The sequence below is a fragment of the Sceloporus occidentalis genome, unplaced genomic scaffold (genome assembly GCF_023333645.1).
Source record: "Sceloporus occidentalis isolate IW3139 unplaced genomic scaffold, rSceOcc1.0.p SCAF_561, whole genome shotgun sequence".
NCBI classification, from domain to species: domain Eukaryota; kingdom Metazoa; phylum Chordata; class Lepidosauria; order Squamata; family Phrynosomatidae; genus Sceloporus; species Sceloporus occidentalis.
The window spans coordinates 41,721-62,567 of NW_028317541.1; the positions used below are offsets into that span (position 1 = coordinate 41,721).

General features: G+C 44.7%; 2 protein-coding genes across 2 annotated transcripts; both read left to right on the forward strand.

The window, feature by feature from the left end:
* Positions 1 to 24: 24 nt before the first annotated feature.
* On the forward strand, positions 25 to 8,835 carry LOC149271113 (cytochrome P450 2C20-like). Its single transcript, XM_089507613.1, has 10 exons — positions 25 to 104; positions 308 to 491; positions 649 to 811; positions 4,890 to 5,036; positions 5,356 to 5,516; positions 6,670 to 6,843; positions 7,320 to 7,461; positions 7,854 to 8,041; positions 8,256 to 8,397; positions 8,639 to 8,835. Exons 1-10 carry the CDS (start codon positions 25 to 27, stop codon positions 8,833 to 8,835), a joined length of 1,578 nt encoding a protein of 525 aa, XP_089363739.1.
* Positions 8,836 to 9,718: 883 nt separating this feature from the next.
* On the forward strand, positions 9,719 to 20,511 carry LOC149271114 (cytochrome P450 2C20-like). Its single transcript, XM_089507614.1, has 10 exons — positions 9,719 to 9,723; positions 11,986 to 12,169; positions 12,327 to 12,489; positions 16,566 to 16,712; positions 17,032 to 17,192; positions 18,346 to 18,519; positions 18,996 to 19,137; positions 19,530 to 19,717; positions 19,932 to 20,073; positions 20,315 to 20,511. Exons 1-10 carry the CDS (start codon positions 9,719 to 9,721, stop codon positions 20,509 to 20,511), a joined length of 1,503 nt encoding a protein of 500 aa, XP_089363740.1.
* The last annotated feature ends 336 nt before the right edge of the window (positions 20,512 to 20,847 follow it).

Consider the following 20,847-nt stretch of genomic DNA (forward strand, 5'->3'; position numbering starts at 1 on the left):
CTCTAACCACACCCAGTTAAACACATGGTTCCGGCTTATACTGAGCAGATTTTGCCTCTAAAAGCATACGGCGGACACGAGTCCCTGCTGCACAGTCCCTGCATGTATGTGGGAAGGCGCTTGGTGAGATACCTAAAAATCTTTAAAGACTTTATGAAAAGGCTCATGCTGATGACACCTGGAACAACCTGTGCTTTGGGGGACTCTTCGTCAGTGCATTCTTGTTGCCCCTTGCTGGGTTGCCCCTGTGTGTGTGGAACCTGCTATAACCAGGGGTACCCACCACGTGTGTTTTATCCCCTTACAGAGCCATGGGAGTCTTCCTCATCCTGAGTTCCTTCCTCTCCGTGCTCCTCATCCTCCTCTTTGTCAACTCCTTCTGGAAGCAGCAAAAAAGATCCCGCTCCCTGCCCCCGGGGCCGCCCCCGCTACCCCTGCTGGGGAACCCCATTTATGTGACGAAGGCTGCGGCCTGCAAATACTACCCCGAGGTAGGTACCTCTGCAATGCCCACACAGAGTATGCACCTTGACTCTAAGACGAGACCAACAACTGATTAGGAGTCTTTACAACAGGAGAAACGGGTGACTAGACGGGGGCCGAATGGGGCTGATCTGCCATCACAATTCCATGTTTCTGTGTTTGCAGCTCAGTAAGAAATATGGCCCCGTTTTCACCATTTGGAAGATGACGGAGCCCATTGTGGTTCTCTGTGGTTACGAGGTGGTGAAGGACGCCCTTGTGAATCACAGCGAGGAATTCAGCGACCGCCCAGTGCTACCAACAGTAGAGCATTACACCAAAGGATACAGTACGTAGAACGTGTTTATTCCACTATCTTTGGGAGAAATTCCATTAGAAGCTGAATTTGTTGTTTTAGTCTCCTGCTGCCTATTTTTATTATATATAGTGCTCTGGACGGTTGGTAGGTCTCCCTCTAGTCCTTTAAGCCACCTGCAGGAGTTTTTATTTATTTAATTAGTTTTTTCTTTCCACTTGGTCACTTTGATGGAGCGTAACAGTTCTCTAGCAGCCGCTGTTTGTTAGTGAGGCATTCCACCGCCTCAATTCTTTGGTGTTGAGTAATAAAGCTTACTGGAGAAGAGCTCCCATTATGTTTTTTTTGAAGACTCTCCCATTGAACAGCAAAATGGGAAGAAGTCGTCAAACCCAGAAGATACATGGTGCATCAAATGAAGGCCTTCTGATTTAGCAACATAATGAATTCTCTGAGCCTCTGGAATTTATCCATAGGAAGAAAGGTCTTCTCCGGATCATGCTCGGAAAAATCCTTCGTTTAAAATGGAATAACTGGGATTTCTCTGTTTTGACCAACAATCCCAGGTTTCTCAAAAGAGACAAGGTTCTGTCAAGATGAGACTGAAGAAGCTTGATAGAAGACGTGGCTATTCCCTATCTAGATGACTGGCTGATGGCTGAATCTTCCTTGCCTTCTTTTATGCCTTTCTGTCTGAGGAATGCCATACCTCCTTACATCACTTCTGTAAATATGCAAAATGTAAGGGCTTGAAACTGGAGGTGCTGAATGCCAGACTTGGTGGGAATGGCTATCCGTAGAAATCTTTGTTGGTCTTTTCCTATTGGAATATGAAGACATGCATCCTGAAGATCTATGAAAACCATGAAGTACCTGAATGAAAGGATCTCCACTGTGGATTTTAAAATTTTCTTTCTGAACCTGTTCTAGACAATGTAGTGGTTGATGAGACAGAGGTTGATACCAAATCTCAGCTTCACGGCTTCGGGATGATGAAGACTTGAAAATAAGTCCCTTGAGAAAGTTCTGAAGCAGGAACTAGAACAAGGATTGCTTTGTGGATTCATTTGTTTATGATAACAGAGAGTCCTGTTTGCTTTAGAAGATATGATTTATTGGGGAGATGGTGAAGTTAATTCCAATAGATAACTGTGTTGTAATATTGGAAGGATCCAAGCATCTCATGTCAGTCTGCCTCCTACCGGTGGTAATCTAGTCAGAACTTCCTAGGGTACATATCCTCCTTACCCTATCCCCTTCTTTGAGGGCGACCTCTGGGGGTTGGATGGCTTATCTTGAAAGGAATAGTATGACTGTGTCACACTCTACCCAGGCTGTGGAGCTGCATGTCTCTGTGTGTTCCTGTCTTGCTGATGTTCCCCTGTCTTGCTGTGGTCCATTTCTGGATTTCCGTATGTTCTGTCCTGAAACTCTGATTCCTGGATTCCAGTCCTGTTCTTGGCTTCAGCTTCTGTTTCCTTTATAAGGTGTGCTGCACCCGTTATGTTTGTCTCAGTCTGCAGTCTACAGGTATGTCTCTCTGATATGTGTTTAGATTCCATGTTTAGTTTGTTTAGTACCTCTGTAGGCAGGGTTTAGTGTTAGGACCCACCGAATATTGGAGTACTTTGGTGTAGTGGTGGGCTAAGCATACTATGGCCATAAGATGTGACAGAATCTCCTATTGTTATCTTATAGTCCAAGGCTAGTCCTGTTTGGTCCTGTGGTTTCTGTGTACTCTTGTCATATGTAGCCTGGTCAGTCTTGTCAGCTCTGTGCTTTGTTGTCCTGTCTTGTGTCTTGTCTTGAACCCCTGGTAGAGGGGTGTCCTGTCTTGAACCCCTATAGAGGGGAGTCCTGTCCTGTTCATGTCGGATCTTGTGTATTCCTTGTCTTTTTCCCTGTGCTTTGTGGTGTCCTGTACCCTTTGTTATCCTTAAATTGGATTCAAATTGCCCATAGTTCATTCCAGAATGGATTCAAGCTCACTGCCAAAGAACTCTTTTTCCTTGAATGAGATTCCGCAGCTATTATTCTTAGAGGCTTCGTCTGCGGTCCAGGACTTCAGCCGAAGAGCCCTTCTGGATACTCGTGAAAGGGCTGTCACCCTGCCAAATAAATGTCAAACTTATTTCTAGCCACCTGTTCTGGGGTAGATGCCAGATCTTCAATGATCCATTGAAGCCATAACCTCAAAGCACAGGAGGCAGAGGCAATTGGTAGAGAAGGGATAAAATTAGCCGCTGCTGCCTCAAAGGATCTTTTTAACGTACCCTCAGCCTTCGTATCCATTAGATCCTTGAAGTGAGAGGTGTCTTCCAACGGTATAGTTGTCTTTCTTGCAGCCTTGGCAACTAAGGCATCTATCTTAGGATCTTGGGGTCAAAGCGAAACAGACTTTTAATCCTCTTGGAGAGTGTTAGTCTCTTCTCACAATTCTCGTGTCACAATTGCTCAGCTATAACAGAAGACTGGACTGGGAAGGTTTTGGTTTTCCATGTCCATGGAAAGGGCCAATCTTCCTGGACGTATCTTCTTCCTCCATATCCCTGAATGATCTAATGGCAGAAAATTACCAGAAAGAAAATTGGAGCGTGGTATGAGAGGAATCTGACGAACAGCCTGGTTCTTCATCCGCCCGGACAATTTTTGTGCATGACTCGCTTAAGGTCTTCTTACAGTTGGAGCAGGCTCTATGTTTTGTCTTTGGAGCGTCTTTTTCTAGGTAGGAAAGTCAGTACTTTTATTATGTGACATCCTATCAAAAAAGCATACAGTAGAAATGAGTAAACCACCAAATATATAAAGAAAAGAAAATGTCCCAGAAAGAACAAATCATACATGCAACAAAATCCAGGCATAAGCAGCACAAAGGGAAAACAACAGCCAGCCACGTCTACAGAAACAAACACTGTCACAGAGTCTATGCAGCATTGGAGCTGAATAGATTGATTTAAAAAATGCAGAAGTTTATCGGGTTCTGAAAGTCACTAAATCCGTATCTTTCTGAAAAATGCCTCACAGTTGCAGGATTGTAGCTCCTAAGCATTACGCTAGTAAGTTCATCGTTCTGTCCAGTTCTGCTAGGCAAGCAGCCTGGAAAGCACTGTTGCACATTGGTTGTGTCGACAATCACTTACATTTTCTTCTCTAAGGGCACAGTGTCTCCCTTTCCTCTGCAAGCCAACTCTACCTGGGTTGTGTAGACATCTTGGGCAGAATAGAGGGCAGCTTCTCCATTACCTCGTCCTTCTTGCATCCTTTGCTCTTCATTAACGGCAGCTCCAGAATGTCCCATTTGTTCTGCATTGACTAGGGCTGTGAGAAAAAGGGATTCATAACTTACTGTTAAATCCTTTTCTCGTAGGCCTTTCGCCAGTGATGGAAGCCTTTCTTTATGTCCGTTGTTCATGGGTTTTCCATGGTTGGTTTGGAAAAGTGTCAGCTGAGGTTCCTGCCAGAAAGAGATAATTAAATCTCTAGGTAGGGAAGAGTAAATAAAAGTTCCTCTTTTGTTTTGGCATCAGAGATGATCAGGGATCCGACCAAGGTATCCTATACTACAGACCCACAAGACAAGGACTTAATGGGGGATAAAACATGAATCCTTTATACCTTGTGCGGAAAATGAAAGGTGAAGGAGGGGATCCTAGCGACACAGCTGATGCTGAAAATGCTTCGGTCGTTAGTGGGTTAATGATGAGATCCTGATATCTGCTCCTCGGTTGTTCAGTTTTAATAATGTCAGCAGAAATGTCAGCTTATTGTAAAGGAGGTTTAGCGCGTTTAGCACTTGATGATTTCCTTCTGAAAGCCGCAGCGGCCGCGACACTGCATCCCACAGAAGTTCTCTATTTAATCACCGACGGGACGTGATCGAAGGAGCGACAAGGGGTCAAAAACAGAATGAGGGGGGGTAAAAAGGACAGGGTAAATCTGGGGGGGGGATAAATGGTGATTGGAAAAGACAGGAGTTTAAACACTGGACATGAGGCTTTAATGGTCATACACTGTTTGTGGCCCTGCTTGAGATGGAGATGTGAGTTTGAGTGGCTCTGGGAGGGAAGTGAGTGGTTATCTCTGTGCTGATCCTTGTCCCTGCTGCCCACAGGTTTTATGAGTGGGAGTGGGTACTGGCGCCCATTCAGACGCTTCCTTCTGACCTCACTGAGGAATTTCGGGATGGGGAAGAGGATAATGGAGGAGATAGTCCAGGAGGAGGCCGAGCAGCTGATCTCTGCAATGTCTTTAACTAAAGGTGAGCCGATCGTCAGGATAGTAAAGAAACTCTCTTTATCTCTCGAAAGTTAGGTGCAGCTCTGGCCGTCTCAGCTCTAGATCGGGGGAGTCACTATCCACCAAATACAATCAGTAACACAAACCGTTAGAAATTGGGTACAAAGTAACATACAAAGTCTGGATGAATGTCATACCAGCAGCCAACAAGTCTTTTATATCCAGTTACAGACGGAGAACATACAAACCCTACATGGAGGACACACAACCCTGTACTGTCACCGCCAGCCGTGACGGGTTATTTTATTAAACTCTCTTCCATTTATTCTCTGTCTCTTTAGGAAAAGCCTTCAACTCCATCGGACTCCTCGGATCTGCAGTAAATAACATTGTGAGCTCGATCCTGTTTGGGGAGAGGTTTGAATACCACGACCGGAGACTAAAGGAACTTATACTGGCCGTGAGAAAACATACTAATGGCTTGCTGTCCCTATTTCATCAGGTATGGCATTTTTCACCATAGCCGTTGGGAACATGTGGCCGGATACTGGTATTTATAGTTAATTCAGGACGCGGGTCTTACCTGGGTGAGGTTAATTAACAGAATGGTTATATGTGTTTTACTGGTATTCCGTGGTTCTAGAACGCACTCGGTAAGTAAAACGCACCAACGCAGCATGGGGACCAGACACGGGGTTCAGTCGCACCTCGTTATGTTCATTCTCCACGGGAAGAACCAGACATTTAGGTCTCATATGGTTCGTGTGTCATTGTACTGTGTGACCGGAGTCATTCCTAGGTATCCTTTATCACCTGTCATTATCCCCATTCCCTCCACCGCCATATGGGATTAAGAGCAGAAATATCCCAAAGTGTGCAGAAATACCTCCGCTGGTGGTCGGCTCTCCTATATAAATTGGCCAGGAGAGTAAATGAATGTCTGAGTTTCTTTAGATGGTCAGATCCTCAATAAGAATTTCTACAGGACATGAGATTATTCTATAGAGTTCAGGAAAAGTTGTGCCAACTTTATGATGTTTGTTCTGTAACGGAACAAGTTGGTGGAGAACCTTGGGTTGGAACATGTTCAGGAACCCCTTCCACAGTACTGGCTTTGGTGGCAGGGATGTCACACCTCGTCTTCCCCAAAGACAAAGGACAAGCAGGTCTCCAAAAACCTCCCTCCCCAGTAACGTCCACAGACCAGCTGCCCAAGTGTCGCATGTACAGGAGGAAGAAAAAATGTGGTTCCTCCAAGAAATGTATCTCTTTATTCTGCTCCAGTTCGGCGAAGACTCACAGCAGGCAGATTTTTGTCATTGGTTCATTTTTTGGTCAGTGACCATAATTCCAAATCTACTCATCTTCTGACTGATTGGCTACAAATAACAAAAAATCTAATCAGAATTAATCTTGTTTCCCAAAACATTCCAATTCTTTTGTTGTGTTTCTTTGCTCAGTAGATGACCTATTTTCTATAGAACGTTGGGCTTCTTGCTGCTCTTGGAGGCAGAGAAGCCCAAATGCCATAACTTTTAAATAACTGGCTGCCTCTACGCGCCGTTTCCCATAAAAACTATTTATATTATAGAACGGCTGAACTTTTAACATTCTGTAAACTCTGTGAGATTTTCCCGTATTTCCCGCTCCTTCAGGTCTGTAACTCGTTTCCAATTCTGATGAAGCTTCCGGTCATCAGGAAGAAGTTATACAAAGCCACGTTCGACATATATCACTTCGTCAGAAAAAAAGTTAATCGTCACCAGGAAAAAGTAGACCTGACGTCCCCCAGGGATCTAATCGATAGCTTCCTTGCAAAGATTAAAGAGGTAAACCCAACGCTAACTCTTTGGCGAACGCGGCAGATAGCGGGAAGAGGGGTTTTGATGGGTATCTGTAAAAAAGAGATGTAAAATTAAACCTACATAGATAGAAGAGGGCAGTTGGAGAGCCATTGTCTTCCTGCCACCTCTGTATCATTAACTTAATTCGCCATGTGACTCTTTTTCTCTCTTTTTCACAGATAACATGTTAAAACACATCCTACTGTGTCTAACATTTACATATTTCACATATTTTTCATGTTTTATAAATAACTGTGATTTAAACTTCTCTCAGACATTGTACAGAGAGATCAGCCTCTGCCGTGTTACTGTTATATGTGTTGTTGATGATGAGGAATGCTCTGTCGGAGCTGTGTTGTTGAACCTTGTCTTGCTTAGTGTTTTGGGAGAATCTTTTGCCATTTAATCATGTTGGTTCCCGTGGAAGTTGTTCTCAGGGTATACTTGTTGTTGCCCACCAGGAAGAAGGAAACCCCAAGACCCCCTTCAATGAGACCAGCATCCTAACATTGTCTGGTGGCCTCTTTATAGCTGCTACCGAGACCACGTCCAGTACCTTGAAGTTCTGCCTATCTCTTATGACCCATTATCCCGATATCCAAGGTAAGGGGTGCTCTAAACTCACTAGAAGCTGAATGGCTGGCGAGGGGTGATTAAAATGACATTCCTGACAATGACAATCCTACATGACCTCACATGCTAATGTTCGCAGATCACTAAATCTGTGAGTTCTCTGTGAGGGCATGAGACTTTCAGTTTTGCAAGTTACCGACGAGGGCATGTGAGTTCAATGTTAATGCAGTTCCTTACCTTAAGCTCGCAGGATACCATCCACCAAAATAAATTATTACATTTTTTACAAAAAATATTTTATAAAGAAAGAAGTGGATATACGAAATGCTATATGGGGCAGATACAATATTAGACTGCACATCCACTTATACCTTACACACCCTTCCCATGGGTCTAAGTGTATTTGTTGTACATTTCTCTAGAAAAGGTCCAGAGAGAGATTGATGAGGTCATCGGTCCCCAGCGTCTTCCTGGGATCATGGATAGAGCCCAGCTGCCATACACCAACGCCGTGATCCATGAGTGTCAGAGGGTGCTGGATCTGGCACCAATTGGTCTTTACCGCGCAACCACAACAGACACTCAGTTTAGAGGGTTCACCCTCCCCAAGGTAAAGGTCTATATTATTTTGGTAAAGGAGTTTCAGCTCACAGAGCCACCAGTGGCCTAGGTACCGATACATCTCACACGTGGCCAGGACACCCAGAGCCTTATGGCTGGCACGGAGTTTATTCTTTGTTTTAAATAAATCAACTTTATCTCCGCGGACTGATCAAAATAATAAAACGTAATCAGTGACGCGTTGGCTTATTCTTCCCTGACAGGGGACCACAATCATCCCGTTCCTCTCGTCAGTGCTGTCTGATCCCACCCAGTGGGAGACCCCTGAGGATTTCAACCCAGGGCAATTCCTGGATAGCAAGGGGCAGTTCCAGGCAAATCCGGCTTTCATGCCGTTCTCTGCAGGTGAGTCATACGTGTGAGACATCAGTGGACACGTCAGGGAGCTGTGTACATGTTTCAGGTGTGTAAATCGCGGTGCCACTGCTGCTCCTTTCCATGCAGGTGGGTGAGGGGTCTATATCAAGGTCTGAGCTGCCCGCAGTATTATGCTCCAACTCCAGATTAAACACACTGGCAGAGGAGATGGCACAATGGCTTTAACCTGTCATCAATGTCTCGGTTTTTCTCTCCCCTCTCTCTCCAGGGAAGCGCGCATGTCTCGGGGAGCCCTTGGCTCGGCTGGAGCTCTTCCTTTTCTTCACTACTCTGCTCCAGAGATTCACCTTCCGCCTGCCCCCGGGTTCTGAGACCCAAGACTGGAAATCTCTGAAAAGCCAAAAAGCAGCGCTCATTGGGACCTCCGAGTTCTGTGCCATCCCTCGCTCGGTGGTCTCGAAATGACCTTGTCCACAGGCCCCCAGCTCACCAGAGACCACCGTCACCCAAAGATCACATAGGCATCAGCATAATTATATCCGTACACCGCTACACTGGCTGGATGAGCTTAAAGAGAGAGGATACATTGCTTATTTATATGTAACTTGCATCTTACAATGTAAACGTTTTCACGCAGAGTCCTGGGTTTTGTAATCCAGAGACTGTATCAAAACTACAAATCTATCACTTAGTATAGTTCAGTAAAAAAATAAAGACGAAACAGGATACTGTATATAGTATAACTTATAACAACTGCTCATCTAGTTGGCAATGGATGGTTTTAAATCAGTGTATCGTCACAAAACCCTTTGGAATATTGAACTCTTTGTAGACTTTCTTTTTCTTTGCTGTTGCCTTCTTGCCTCACCACTATGACAATTTCTATGGCTCTCTCCACCTAATTTATCGGTTTGTCTTACTCTGTCGATTCTAGTCTTGTCACAACCCTTGAGTATATATTTTTAGGGGTTTTATATATTTGTAAGAAGATATTTGTAACAAAAGTTATGGTGGGTAAAGGTGATGGAAAACCCTTCCACTTAAAATTAAGGGGTAGTAGAAGTGTTATTATTATTAAACACTCATCTACAGACACCAGTACTAATACTAATAATACTAATAATAATACTTCTAATACCATTAATACTAATACCAATAATACTTATAATACTAATATTAATACCAATAATATTACTACTACTAATAATACTTCTAATACCATTAATACTAATAATAATACTAATACCAATAATATTACTACTAATAATAATACTGACAATAGAAGTATTATTAAACACTCATCTACAGACACCAGACACCTGTTTTGTCCTTAATGGGACTCGTCAGCATGAGGTTGGGATTCTGGCTTAATACTTTAGGCTTGGGGACGCACGAGAAATACCAATAACAAAAGTTATGGTGGGTAAAAAAGTTATGGTGGTAAGAAGATATTTGGTAATAATAATATCGCATAATGGGGCACTGTCTCCATTCTCTGTGGCGTTTGAGTGAATGTCCGGTTATCTTTGTATCTCAGCCAATAAAACTCTATTTCTCTGGTATCAGAATAAATGCGAATAGCTTAATGATAGACTGGATGGAAGCTGCTGAATTGTAGCTCCGACAGCCTGGAGTTATGGAGATTTCTCACATTTTGATTCAGTGGTTGAGGGTTTATTTTCTAGATTGTTCTGGGGCCAAAAAGAAAACCATGCGTGGGTTGGGGCACCTGGCCCACGGGCTGCTGTTTGGACAGCCAGGCTAGATTGCCCACTTCTTTGTTTGGTGTAAAGTGCCTGTCCCTCCATGAGAGAATAAAGTCCTTCCCAGACGCCGCGTGTGCACAGGTCACGGTCATCTATAAACACGGGATAATAATTACCTCCCAAAAGCTGCCCCGGGAGATCGCAGAACACAGCAGTCACTCCGAGCCGTACGGGATACGCAGGTAAAGAGCTACATCACACAGCCAATGTATGGATCAGGGAGAGTGCAAAATCCCCGGGGTGTATGGATCAGGGAGAGTGCGAAGTCCCCGGGGGACATATGGATCAGTGTCACGCTCTACCCAGGCTGCGGAGCTGCATGTCTTTTGTTTCCCTGTCTTGCTGTGATCCATTTCTGGATTTCTGTATGTTCTGTCCTGAACCTCTGTTTTCTTGATTCCAGTCTTGCTCTTTGCTTCAGCTCTGTTTCCTTTATAAGGTGCGCCCCCCTCGTGTGTTCTGTTTGTCTCAGTCTACAGGTATGTCTCTCTGATATGTGTATAGATTCAATGTTCAGTTTATTTCGTACCTCTGTAAGCAGACTGAGACAAACAGAACACACGGGTGGGGAGCAGCTTATAAAGGAAACAGAGCTGAAGCAAAGAGCAAGACTGGAATCAAGGAAACAGAGGTTCAGGACAGAACATACAGAAATCCAGAAATGGATCACAGCAAGACAGGGAAACAAAAGACATGCAGCTCCGCAGCCTGGGAAGAGCGTGACAATCAGGGAGAGTGCGAAGTCCCCGGGGGATGTATGGATCAGGGAGAGTGGATCAGGGAGAATGCGATGTCCCCAGGGGATGTATGGATAAGGGAGAGTGCGAAGTCACCAGGGGATGTATGGATAAGGGAGAGTGCGAAGTCACCAGGGGTTGTATGGATCAGGGAGAGTGCGAAGTCCCTGGAGGTGTATGGATCAGGGAGAGTGTGAAGTCCCAGGGGGTGTATGGATCAGGGAGAGTGTAAAGTCCCAGGGGGTGTATGGATCAGGGAGAGTGTTCCTGATGATTGCACTGGAATTACCCATGTAACCACTTTCCGTGATGAAAACTTACTGTGTGTCACTCTAATGTGTTTAGATTACAATGCCCCATGGGCAATAAACCTCTTTAACCCTTGAAAGAAATGAGGAACTTCCCCAGGCTGGCCATGAAACGGTTATTTCCCTTGGTTGCACTTGGTGTTTATCTGACTTTTAGACTGAATTGTTCGATACGAACCTGGCAGAGATTCAAGATTTTTGGGTGAAAGGGAAGCAGGGAGGCAAGTGTCCCTGTTTATTCTAGCCAGTCCGTCAGTTGTCCCCTGATGCCCCTCTCCTCCCCTGATGCCCCTCTTTTCTAGGAGGTCAGAATGTTTGCTGGGTATGAGGGGATCGCAGGGTTCTACAGCCCTAAAAGCCCTAATAATGTGTATAGAAACAGCAGGAAACGGCTTTATAAATTCAATGGGATAAATAAACCCCATTATCCTTCTTCTAAATGCCCCACCCAGTTACAGAAATGGCCCCACCCAGCCACACCTCTAACCACACCCAGTCCCAGCTTAACCACACACATAGTCCCAGCTTACACTGAGATTTTGTCTTTAAATACAAATGGCAGGCACGAGTCCCTGCTGCACAGTCCCAACATGTATATCGGACGGCCCTTGGTGAGATGCCTACAAATCTTTAAGGACCGGTTTCACTTTATGAAAAGGCTCATGCTGATGACACCTGGAACAACCTGTGCTTTGGGGGACTCTTCGTCAGTGCATTCTTGTTGCCCCTTGCTGGGTTGCCCCTGTGTGTGTGGAACCTGCTATAACCAGGGGTACCCACCACGTGTGTTTTATCCCCTTACAGAGCCATGGGAGTCTTCCTCATCCTGAGTTCCTTCCTCTCCGTGCTCCTCATCCTCCTCTTTGTCAACTCCTTCTGGAAGCAGCAAAAAAGATCCCGCTCCCTGCCCCCGGGGCCGCCCCCGCTACCCCTGCTGGGGAACCCCATTTATGTGACGAAGGCTGCGGCCTGCAAATACTACCCCGAGGTAGGTACCTCTGCAATGCCCACACAGAGTATGCACCTTGACTCTAAGACGAGACCAACAACTGATTAGGAGTCTTTACAACAGGAGAAACGGGTGACTAGACGGGGGCCGAATGGGGCTGATCTGCCATCACAATTCCATGTTTCTGTGTTTGCAGCTCAGTAAGAAATATGGCCCCGTTTTCACCATTTGGAAGATGACGGAGCCCATTGTGGTTCTCTGTGGTTACGAGGTGGTGAAGGACGCCCTTGTGAATCACAGCGAGGAATTCAGCGACCGCCCAGTGCGACCAACAGTAGAGCATTACACCAAAGGATACAGTACGTAGAACGTGTTTATTCCACTATCTTTGGGAGAAATTCCATTAGAAGCTGAATTTGTTGTTTTAGTCTCCTGCTGCCTATTTTTATTATATATAGTGCTCTGGACGGTTGGTAGGTCTCCCTCTAGTCCTTTAAGCCACCTGCAGGAGTTTTTATTTATTTAATTAGTTTTTTCTTTCCACTTGGTCACTTTGATGGAGCGTAACAGTTCTCTAGCAGCCGCTGTTTGTTAGTGAGGCATTCCACCGCCTCAATTCTTTGGTGTTGAGTAATAAAGCTTACTGGAGAAGAGCTCCCATTATGTTTTTTTTGAAGACTCTCCCATTGAACAGCAAAATGGGAAGAAGTCGTCAAACCCAGAAGATACATGGTGCATCAAATGAAGGCCTTCTGATTTAGCAACATAATGAATTCTCTGAGCCTCTGGAATTTATCCATAGGAAGAAAGGTCTTCTCCGGATCATGCTCGGAAAAATCCTTCGTTTAAAATGGAATAACTGGGATTTCTCTGTTTTGACCAACAATCCCAGGTTTCTCAAAAGAGACAAGGTTCTGTCAAGATGAGACTGAAGAAGCTTGATAGAAGACGTGGCTATTCCCTATCTAGATGACTGGCTGATGGCTGAATCTTCCTTGCCTTCTTTTATGCCTTTCTGTCTGAGGAATGCCATACCTCCTTACATCACTTCTGTAAATATGCAAAATGTAAGGGCTTGAAACTGGAGGTGCTGAATGCCAGACTTGGTGGGAATGGCTATCCGTAGAAATCTTTGTTGGTCTTTTCCTATTGGAATATGAAGACATGCATCCTGAAGATCTATGAAAACCATGAAGTACCTGAATGAAAGGATCTCCACTGTGGATTTTAAAATTTTCTTTCTGAACCTGTTCTAGACAATGTAGTGGTTGATGAGACAGAGGTTGATACCAAATCTCAGCTTCACGGCTTCGGGATGATGAAGACTTGAAAATAAGTCCCTTGAGAAAGTTCTGAAGCAGGAACTAGAACAAGGATTGCTTTGTGGATTCATTTGTTTATGATAACAGAGAGTCCTGTTTGCTTTAGAAGATATGATTTATTGGGGAGATGGTGAAGTTAATTCCAATAGATAACTGTGTTGTAATATTGGAAGGATCCAAGCATCTCATGTCAGTCTGCCTCCTACCGGTGGTAATCTAGTCAGAACTTCCTAGGGTACATATCCTCCTTACCCTATCCCCTTCTTTGAGGGCGACCTCTGGGGGTTGGATGGCTTATCTTGAAAGGAATAGTATGACTGTGTCACACTCTACCCAGGCTGTGGAGCTGCATGTCTCTGTGTGTTCCTGTCTTGCTGATGTTCCCCTGTCTTGCTGTGGTCCATTTCTGGATTTCCGTATGTTCTGTCCTGAAACTCTGATTCCTGGATTCCAGTCCTGTTCTTGGCTTCAGCTTCTGTTTCCTTTATAAGGTGTGCTGCACCCGTTATGTTTGTCTCAGTCTGCAGTCTACAGGTATGTCTCTCTGATATGTGTTTAGATTCCATGTTTAGTTTGTTTAGTACCTCTGTAGGCAGGGTTTAGTGTTAGGACCCACCGAATATTGGAGTACTTTGGTGTAGTGGTGGGCTAAGCATACTATGGCCATAAGATGTGACAGAATCTCCTATTGTTATCTTATAGTCCAAGGCTAGTCCTGTTTGGTCCTGTGGTTTCTGTGTACTCTTGTCATATGTAGCCTGGTCAGTCTTGTCAGCTCTGTGCTTTGTTGTCCTGTCTTGTGTCTTGTCTTGAACCCCTGGTAGAGGGGTGTCCTGTCTTGAACCCCTATAGAGGGGAGTCCTGTCCTGTTCATGTCGGATCTTGTGTATTCCTTGTCTTTTTCCCTGTGCTTTGTGGTGTCCTGTACCCTTTGTTATCCTTAAATTGGATTCAAATTGCCCATAGTTCATTCCAGAATGGATTCAAGCTCACTGCCAAAGAACTCTTTTTCCTTGAATGAGATTCCGCAGCTATTATTCTTAGAGGCTTCGTCTGCGGTCCAGGACTTCAGCCGAAGAGCCCTTCTGGATACTCGTGAAAGGGCTGTCACCCTGCCAAATAAATGTCAAACTTATTTCTAGCCACCTGTTCTGGGGTAGATGCCAGATCTTCAATGATCCATTGAAGCCATAACCTCAAAGCACAGGAGGCAGAGGCAATTGGTAGAGAAGGGATAAAATTAGCCGCTGCTGCCTCAAAGGATCTTTTTAACGTACCCTCAGCCTTCGTATCCATTAGATCCTTGAAGTGAGAGGTGTCTTCCAACGGTATAGTTGTCTTTCTTGCAGCCTTGGCAACTAAGGCATCTATCTTAGGATCTTGGGGTCAAAGCGAAACAGACTTTTAATCCTCTTGGAGAGTGTTAGTCTCTTCTCACAATTCTCGTGTCACAAATGCTCAGCTATAACAGAAGACTGGACTGGGAAGGTTTTGGTTTTCCATGTCCATGGAAAGGGCCAATCTTCCTGGACGTATCTTCTTCCTCCATATCCCTGAATGATCTAATGGCAGAAAATTACCAGAAAGAAAATTGGAGCGTGGTATGAGAGGAATCTGACGAACAGCCTGGTTCTTCATCCGCCCGGACAATTTTTGTGCATGACTCGCTTAAGGTCTTCTTACAGTTGGAGCAGGCTCTATGTTTTGTCTTTGGAGCGTCTTTTTCTAGGTAGGAAAGTCAGTACTTTTATTATGTGACATCCTATCAAAAAAGCATACAGTAGAAATGAGTAAACCACCAAATATATAAAGAAAAGAAAATGTCCCAGAAAGAACAAATCATACATGCAACAAAATCCAGGCATAAGCAGCACAAAGGGAAAACAACAGCCAGCCACGTCTACAGAAACAAACACTGTCACAGAGTCTATGCAGCATTGGAGCTGAATAGATTGATTTAAAAAATGCAGAAGTTTATCGGGTTCTGAAAGTCACTAAATCCGTATCTTTCTGAAAAATGCCTCACAGTTGCAGGATTGTAGCTCCTAAGCATTACGCTAGTAAGTTCATCGTTCTGTCCAGTTCTGCTAGGCAAGCAGCCTGGAAAGCACTGTTGCACATTGGTTGTGTCGACAATCACTTACATTTTCTTCTCTAAGGGCACAGTGTCTCCCTTTCCTCTGCAAGCCAACTCTACCTGGGTTGTGTAGACATCTTGGGCAGAATAGAGGGCAGCTTCTCCATTACCTCGTCCTTCTTGCATCCTTTGCTCTTCATTAACGGCAGCTCCAGAATGTCCCATTTGTTCTGCATTGACTAGGGCTGTGAGAAAAAGGGATTCATAACTTACTGTTAAATCCTTTTCTCGTAGGCCTTTCGCCAGTGATGGAAGCCTTTCTTTATGTCCGTTGTTCATGGGTTTTCCATGGTTGGTTTGGAAAAGTGTCAGCTGAGGTTCCTGCCAGAAAGAGATAATTAAATCTCTAGGTAGGGAAGAGTAAATAAAAGTTCCTCTTTTGTTTTGGCATCAGAGATGATCAGGGATCCGACCAAGGTATCCTATACTACAGACCCACAAGACAAGGACTTAATGGGGGATAAAACATGAATCCTTTATACCTTGTGCGGAAAATGAAAGGTGAAGGAGGGGATCCTAGCGACACAGCTGATGCTGAAAATGCTTCGGTCGTTAGTGGGTTAATGATGAGATCCTGATATCTGCTCCTCGGTTGTTCAGTTTTAATAATGTCAGCAGAAATGTCAGCTTATTGTAAAGGAGGTTTAGCGCGTTTAGCACTTGATGATTTCCTTCTGAAAGCCGCAGCGGCCGTGATACTGCATCCCACAGAAGTTCTCTATTTAATCACCGACGGGACGTGATCGAAGGAGCGACAAGGGGTCAAAAACAGAATGAGGGGGGGTAAAAAGGACAGGGTAAATCTGGGGGGGGATAAATGGTGATTGGAAAAGACAGGAGTTTAAACACTGGACATGAGGCTTAATGGTCATACACTGTTTGTGGCCCTGCTTGAGATGGAGATGTGAGTTTGAGTGGCTCTGGGAGGGAAGTGAGTGGTTATCTCTGTGCTGATCCTTGTCCCTGCCGTCCACAGGTTTTATGAGTGGGAGTGGGTACTGGCGCCCATTCAGACGCTTCCTTCTGACCTCACTGAGGAATTTCGGGATGGGGAAGAGGATAATGGAGGAGATAGTCCAGGAGGAGGCCGAGCAGCTGATCTCTGCAATGTCTTTAACTAAAGGTGAGCCGATCGTCAGGATAGTAAAGAAACTCTCTTTATCTCTCGAAAGTTAGGTGCAGCTCTGGCCGTCTCAGCTCTAGATCGGGGGAGTCACTATCCACCAAATACAATCAGTAACACAAACCGTTAGAAATTGGGTACAAAGTAACATACAAAGTCTGGATGAATGTCATACCAGCAGCCAACAAGTCTTTTATATCCAGTTACAGACGGAGAACATACAAACCCTACATGGAGGACACACAACCCTGTACTGTCACCGCCAGCCGTGACGGGTTATTTTATTAAACTCTCTTCCATTTATTCTCTGTCTCTTTAGGAAAAGCCTTCAACTCCATCGGACTCCTCGGATCTGCAGTAAATAACATTGTGAGCTCGATCCTGTTTGGGGAGAGGTTTGAATACCACGACCGGAGACTAAAGGAACTTATACTGGCCGTGAGAAAACATACTAATGGCTTGCTGTCCCTATTTCATCAGGTATGGCATTTTTCACCATAGCCGTTGGGAACATGTGGCCGGATACTGGTATTTATAGTTAATTCAGGACGCGGGTCTTACCTGGGTGAGGTTAATTAACAGAATGGTTATATGTGTTTTACTGGTATTCCGTGGTTCTAGAACGCACTCGGTAAGTAAAACGCACCAACGCAGCATGGGGACCAGACACGGGGTTCAGTCGCACCTCGTTATGTTCATTCTCCACGGGAAGAACCAGACATTTAGGTCTCATATGGTTCGTGTGTCATTGTACTGTGTGACCGGAGTCATTCCTAGGTATCCTTTATCACCTGTCATTATCCCCATTCCCTCCACCGCCATATGGGATTAAGAGCAGAAATATCCCAAAGTGTGCAGAAATACCTCCGCTGGTGGTCGGCTCTCCTATATAAATTGGCCAGGAGAGTAAATGAATGTCTGAGTTTCTTTAGATGGTCAGATCCTCAATAAGAATTTCTACAGGACATGAGATTATTCTATAGAGTTCAGGAAAAGTTGTGCCAACTTTATGATGTTTGTTCTGTAACGGAACAAGTTGGTGGAGAACCTTGGGTTGGAACATGTTCAGGAACCCCTTCCACAGTACTGGCTTTGGTGGCAGGGATGTCACACCTCGTCTTCCCCAAAGACAGAGGACAAGCAGGTCTCCAAAAACCTCCCTCCCCAGTAACGTCCACAGACCAGCTGCCCAAGTGTCGCATGTACAGGAGGAAGAAAAAATGTGGTTCCTCCAAGAAATGTATCTCTTTATTCTGCTCCAGTTCGGCGAAGACTCACAGCAGGCAGATTTTTGTCATTGGTTCATTTTTTGGTCAGTGACCATAATTCCAAATCTACTCATCTTCTGACTGATTGGCTACAAATAACAAAAAATCTAATCAGAATTAATCTTGTTTCCCAAAACATTCCAATTCTTTTGTTGTGTTTCTTTGCTCAGTAGATGACCTATTTTCTATAGAACGTTGGGCTTCTTGCTGCTCTTGGAGGCAGAGAAGCCCAAATGCCATAACTTTTAAATAACTGGCTGCCTCTACGCGCCGTTTCCCATAAAAACTATTTATATTATAGAACGGCTGAACTTTTAACATTCTGTAAACTCTGTGAGATTTTCCCGTATTTCCCGCTCCTTCAGGTCTGTAACTCGTTTCCAATTCTGATGAAGCTTCCGGTCATCAGGAAGAAGTTATACAAAGCCACGTTCGACATATATCACTTCGTCAGAAAAAAAGTTAATCGTCACCAGGAAAAAGTAGACCTGACGTCCCCCAGGGATCTAATCGATAGCTTCCTTGCAAAGATTAAAGAGGTAAACCCAACGCTAACTCTTTGGCGAACGCGGCAGATAGCGGGAAGAGGGGTTTTGATGGGTATCTGTAAAAAAGAGATGTAAAATTAAACCTACATAGATAGAAGAGGGCAGTTGGAGAGCCATTGTCTTCCTGCCACCTCTGTATCATTAACTTAATTCGCCATGTGACTCTTTTTCTCTCTTTTTCACAGATAACATGTTAAAACACATCCTACTGTGTCTAACATTTACATATTTCACATATTTTTCATGTTTTATAAATAACTGTGATTTAAACTTCTCTCAGACATTGTACAGAGAGATCAGCCTCTGCCGTGTTACTGTTATATGTGTTGTTGATGATGAGGAATGCTCTGTCGGAGCTGTGTTGTTGAACCTTGTCTTGCTTAGTGTTTTGGGAGAATCTTTTGCCATTTAATCATGTTGGTTCCCGTGGAAGTTGTTCTCAGGGTATACTTGTTGTTGCCCACCAGGAAGAAGGAAACCCCAAGACCCCCTTCAATGAGACCAGCATCCTAACATTGTCTGGTGGCCTCTTTATAGCTGCTACCGAGACCACGTCCAGTACCTTGAAGTTCTGCCTATCTCTTATGACCCATTATCCCGATATCCAAGGTAAGGGGTGCTCTAAACTCACTAGAAGCTGAATGGCTGGCGAGGGGTGATTAAAATGACATTCCTGACAATGACAATCCTACATGACCTCACATGCTAATGTTCGCAGATCACTAAATCTGTGAGTTCTCTGTGAGGGCATGAGACTTTCAGTTTTGCAAGTTACCGACGAGGGCATGTGAGTTCAATGTTAATGCAGTTCCTTACCTTAAGCTCGCAGGATACCATCCACCAAAATAAATTATTACATTTTTTACAAAAAATATTTTATAAAGAAAGAAGTGGATATACGAAATGCTATATGGGGCAGATACAATATTAGACTGCACATCCACTTATACCTTACACACCCTTCCCATGGGTCTAAGTGTATTTGTTGTACATTTCTCTAGAAAAGGTCCAGAGAGAGATTGATGAGGTCATCGGTCCCCAGCGTCTTCCTGGGATCATGGATAGAGCCCAGCTGCCATACACCAACGCCGTGATCCATGAGTGTCAGAGGGTGCTGGATCTGGCACCAATTGGTCTTTACCGCGCAACCACAACAGACACTCAGTTTAGAGGGTTCACCCTCCCCAAGGTAAAGGTCTATATTATTTTGGTAAAGGAGTTTCAGCTCACAGAGCCACCAGTGGCCTAGGTACCGATACATCTCACACGTGGCCAGGACACCCAGAGCCTTATGGCTGGCACGGAGTTTATTCTTTGTTTTAAATAAATCAACTTTATCTCCGCGGACTGATCAAAATAATAAAACGTAATCAGTGACGCGTTGGCTTATTCTTCCCTGACAGGGGACCACAATCATCCCGTTCCTCTCGTCAGTGCTGTCTGATCCCACCCAGTGGGAGACCCCTGAGGATTTCAACCCAGGGCAATTCCTGGATAGCAAGGGGCAGTTCCAGGCAAATCCGGCTTTCATGCCGTTCTCTGCAGGTGAGTCATACGTGTGAGACATCAGTGGACACGTCAGGGAGCTGTGTACATGTTTCAGGTGTGTAAATCGCGGTGCCACTGCTGCTCCTTTCCATGCAGGTGGGTGAGGGGTCTATATCAAGGTCTGAGCTGCCCGCAGTATTATGCTCCAACTCCAGATTAAACACACTGGCAGAGGAGATGGCACAATGGCTTTAACCTGTCATCAATGTCTCGGTTTTTCTCTCCCCTCTCTCTCCAGGGAAGCGCGCATGTCTCGGGGAGCCCTTGGCTCGGCTGGAGCTCTTCCTTTTCTTCACTACTCTGCTCCAGAGATTCACCTTCCGCCTGCCCCCGGGTTCTGAGACCCAAGACTGGAAATCTCTGAAAAGCCAAAAAGCAGCGCTCATTGGGACCTCCGAGTTCTGTGCCATCCCTCGCTCGGTGGTCTCGAAATGACCTTGTCCACAGGCCCCCAGCTCACCAGAGACCACCGTCACCCAAAGATCACATAGGCATCAGCATAATTATATCCGTACACCGCTACACTGGCTGGATGAGCTTAAAGAGAGAGGATACATTGCTTATTTATATGTAACTTGCATCTTACAATGTAAACGTTTTCACGCAGAGTCCTGGGTTTTGTAATCCAGAGACTGTATCAAAACTACAAATCTATCACTTAGTATAGTTCAGTAAAAAAATAAAGACGAAACAGGATACTGTATATAGTATAACTTATAACAACTGCTCATCTAGTTGGCAATGGATGGTTTTAAATCAGTGTATCGTCAC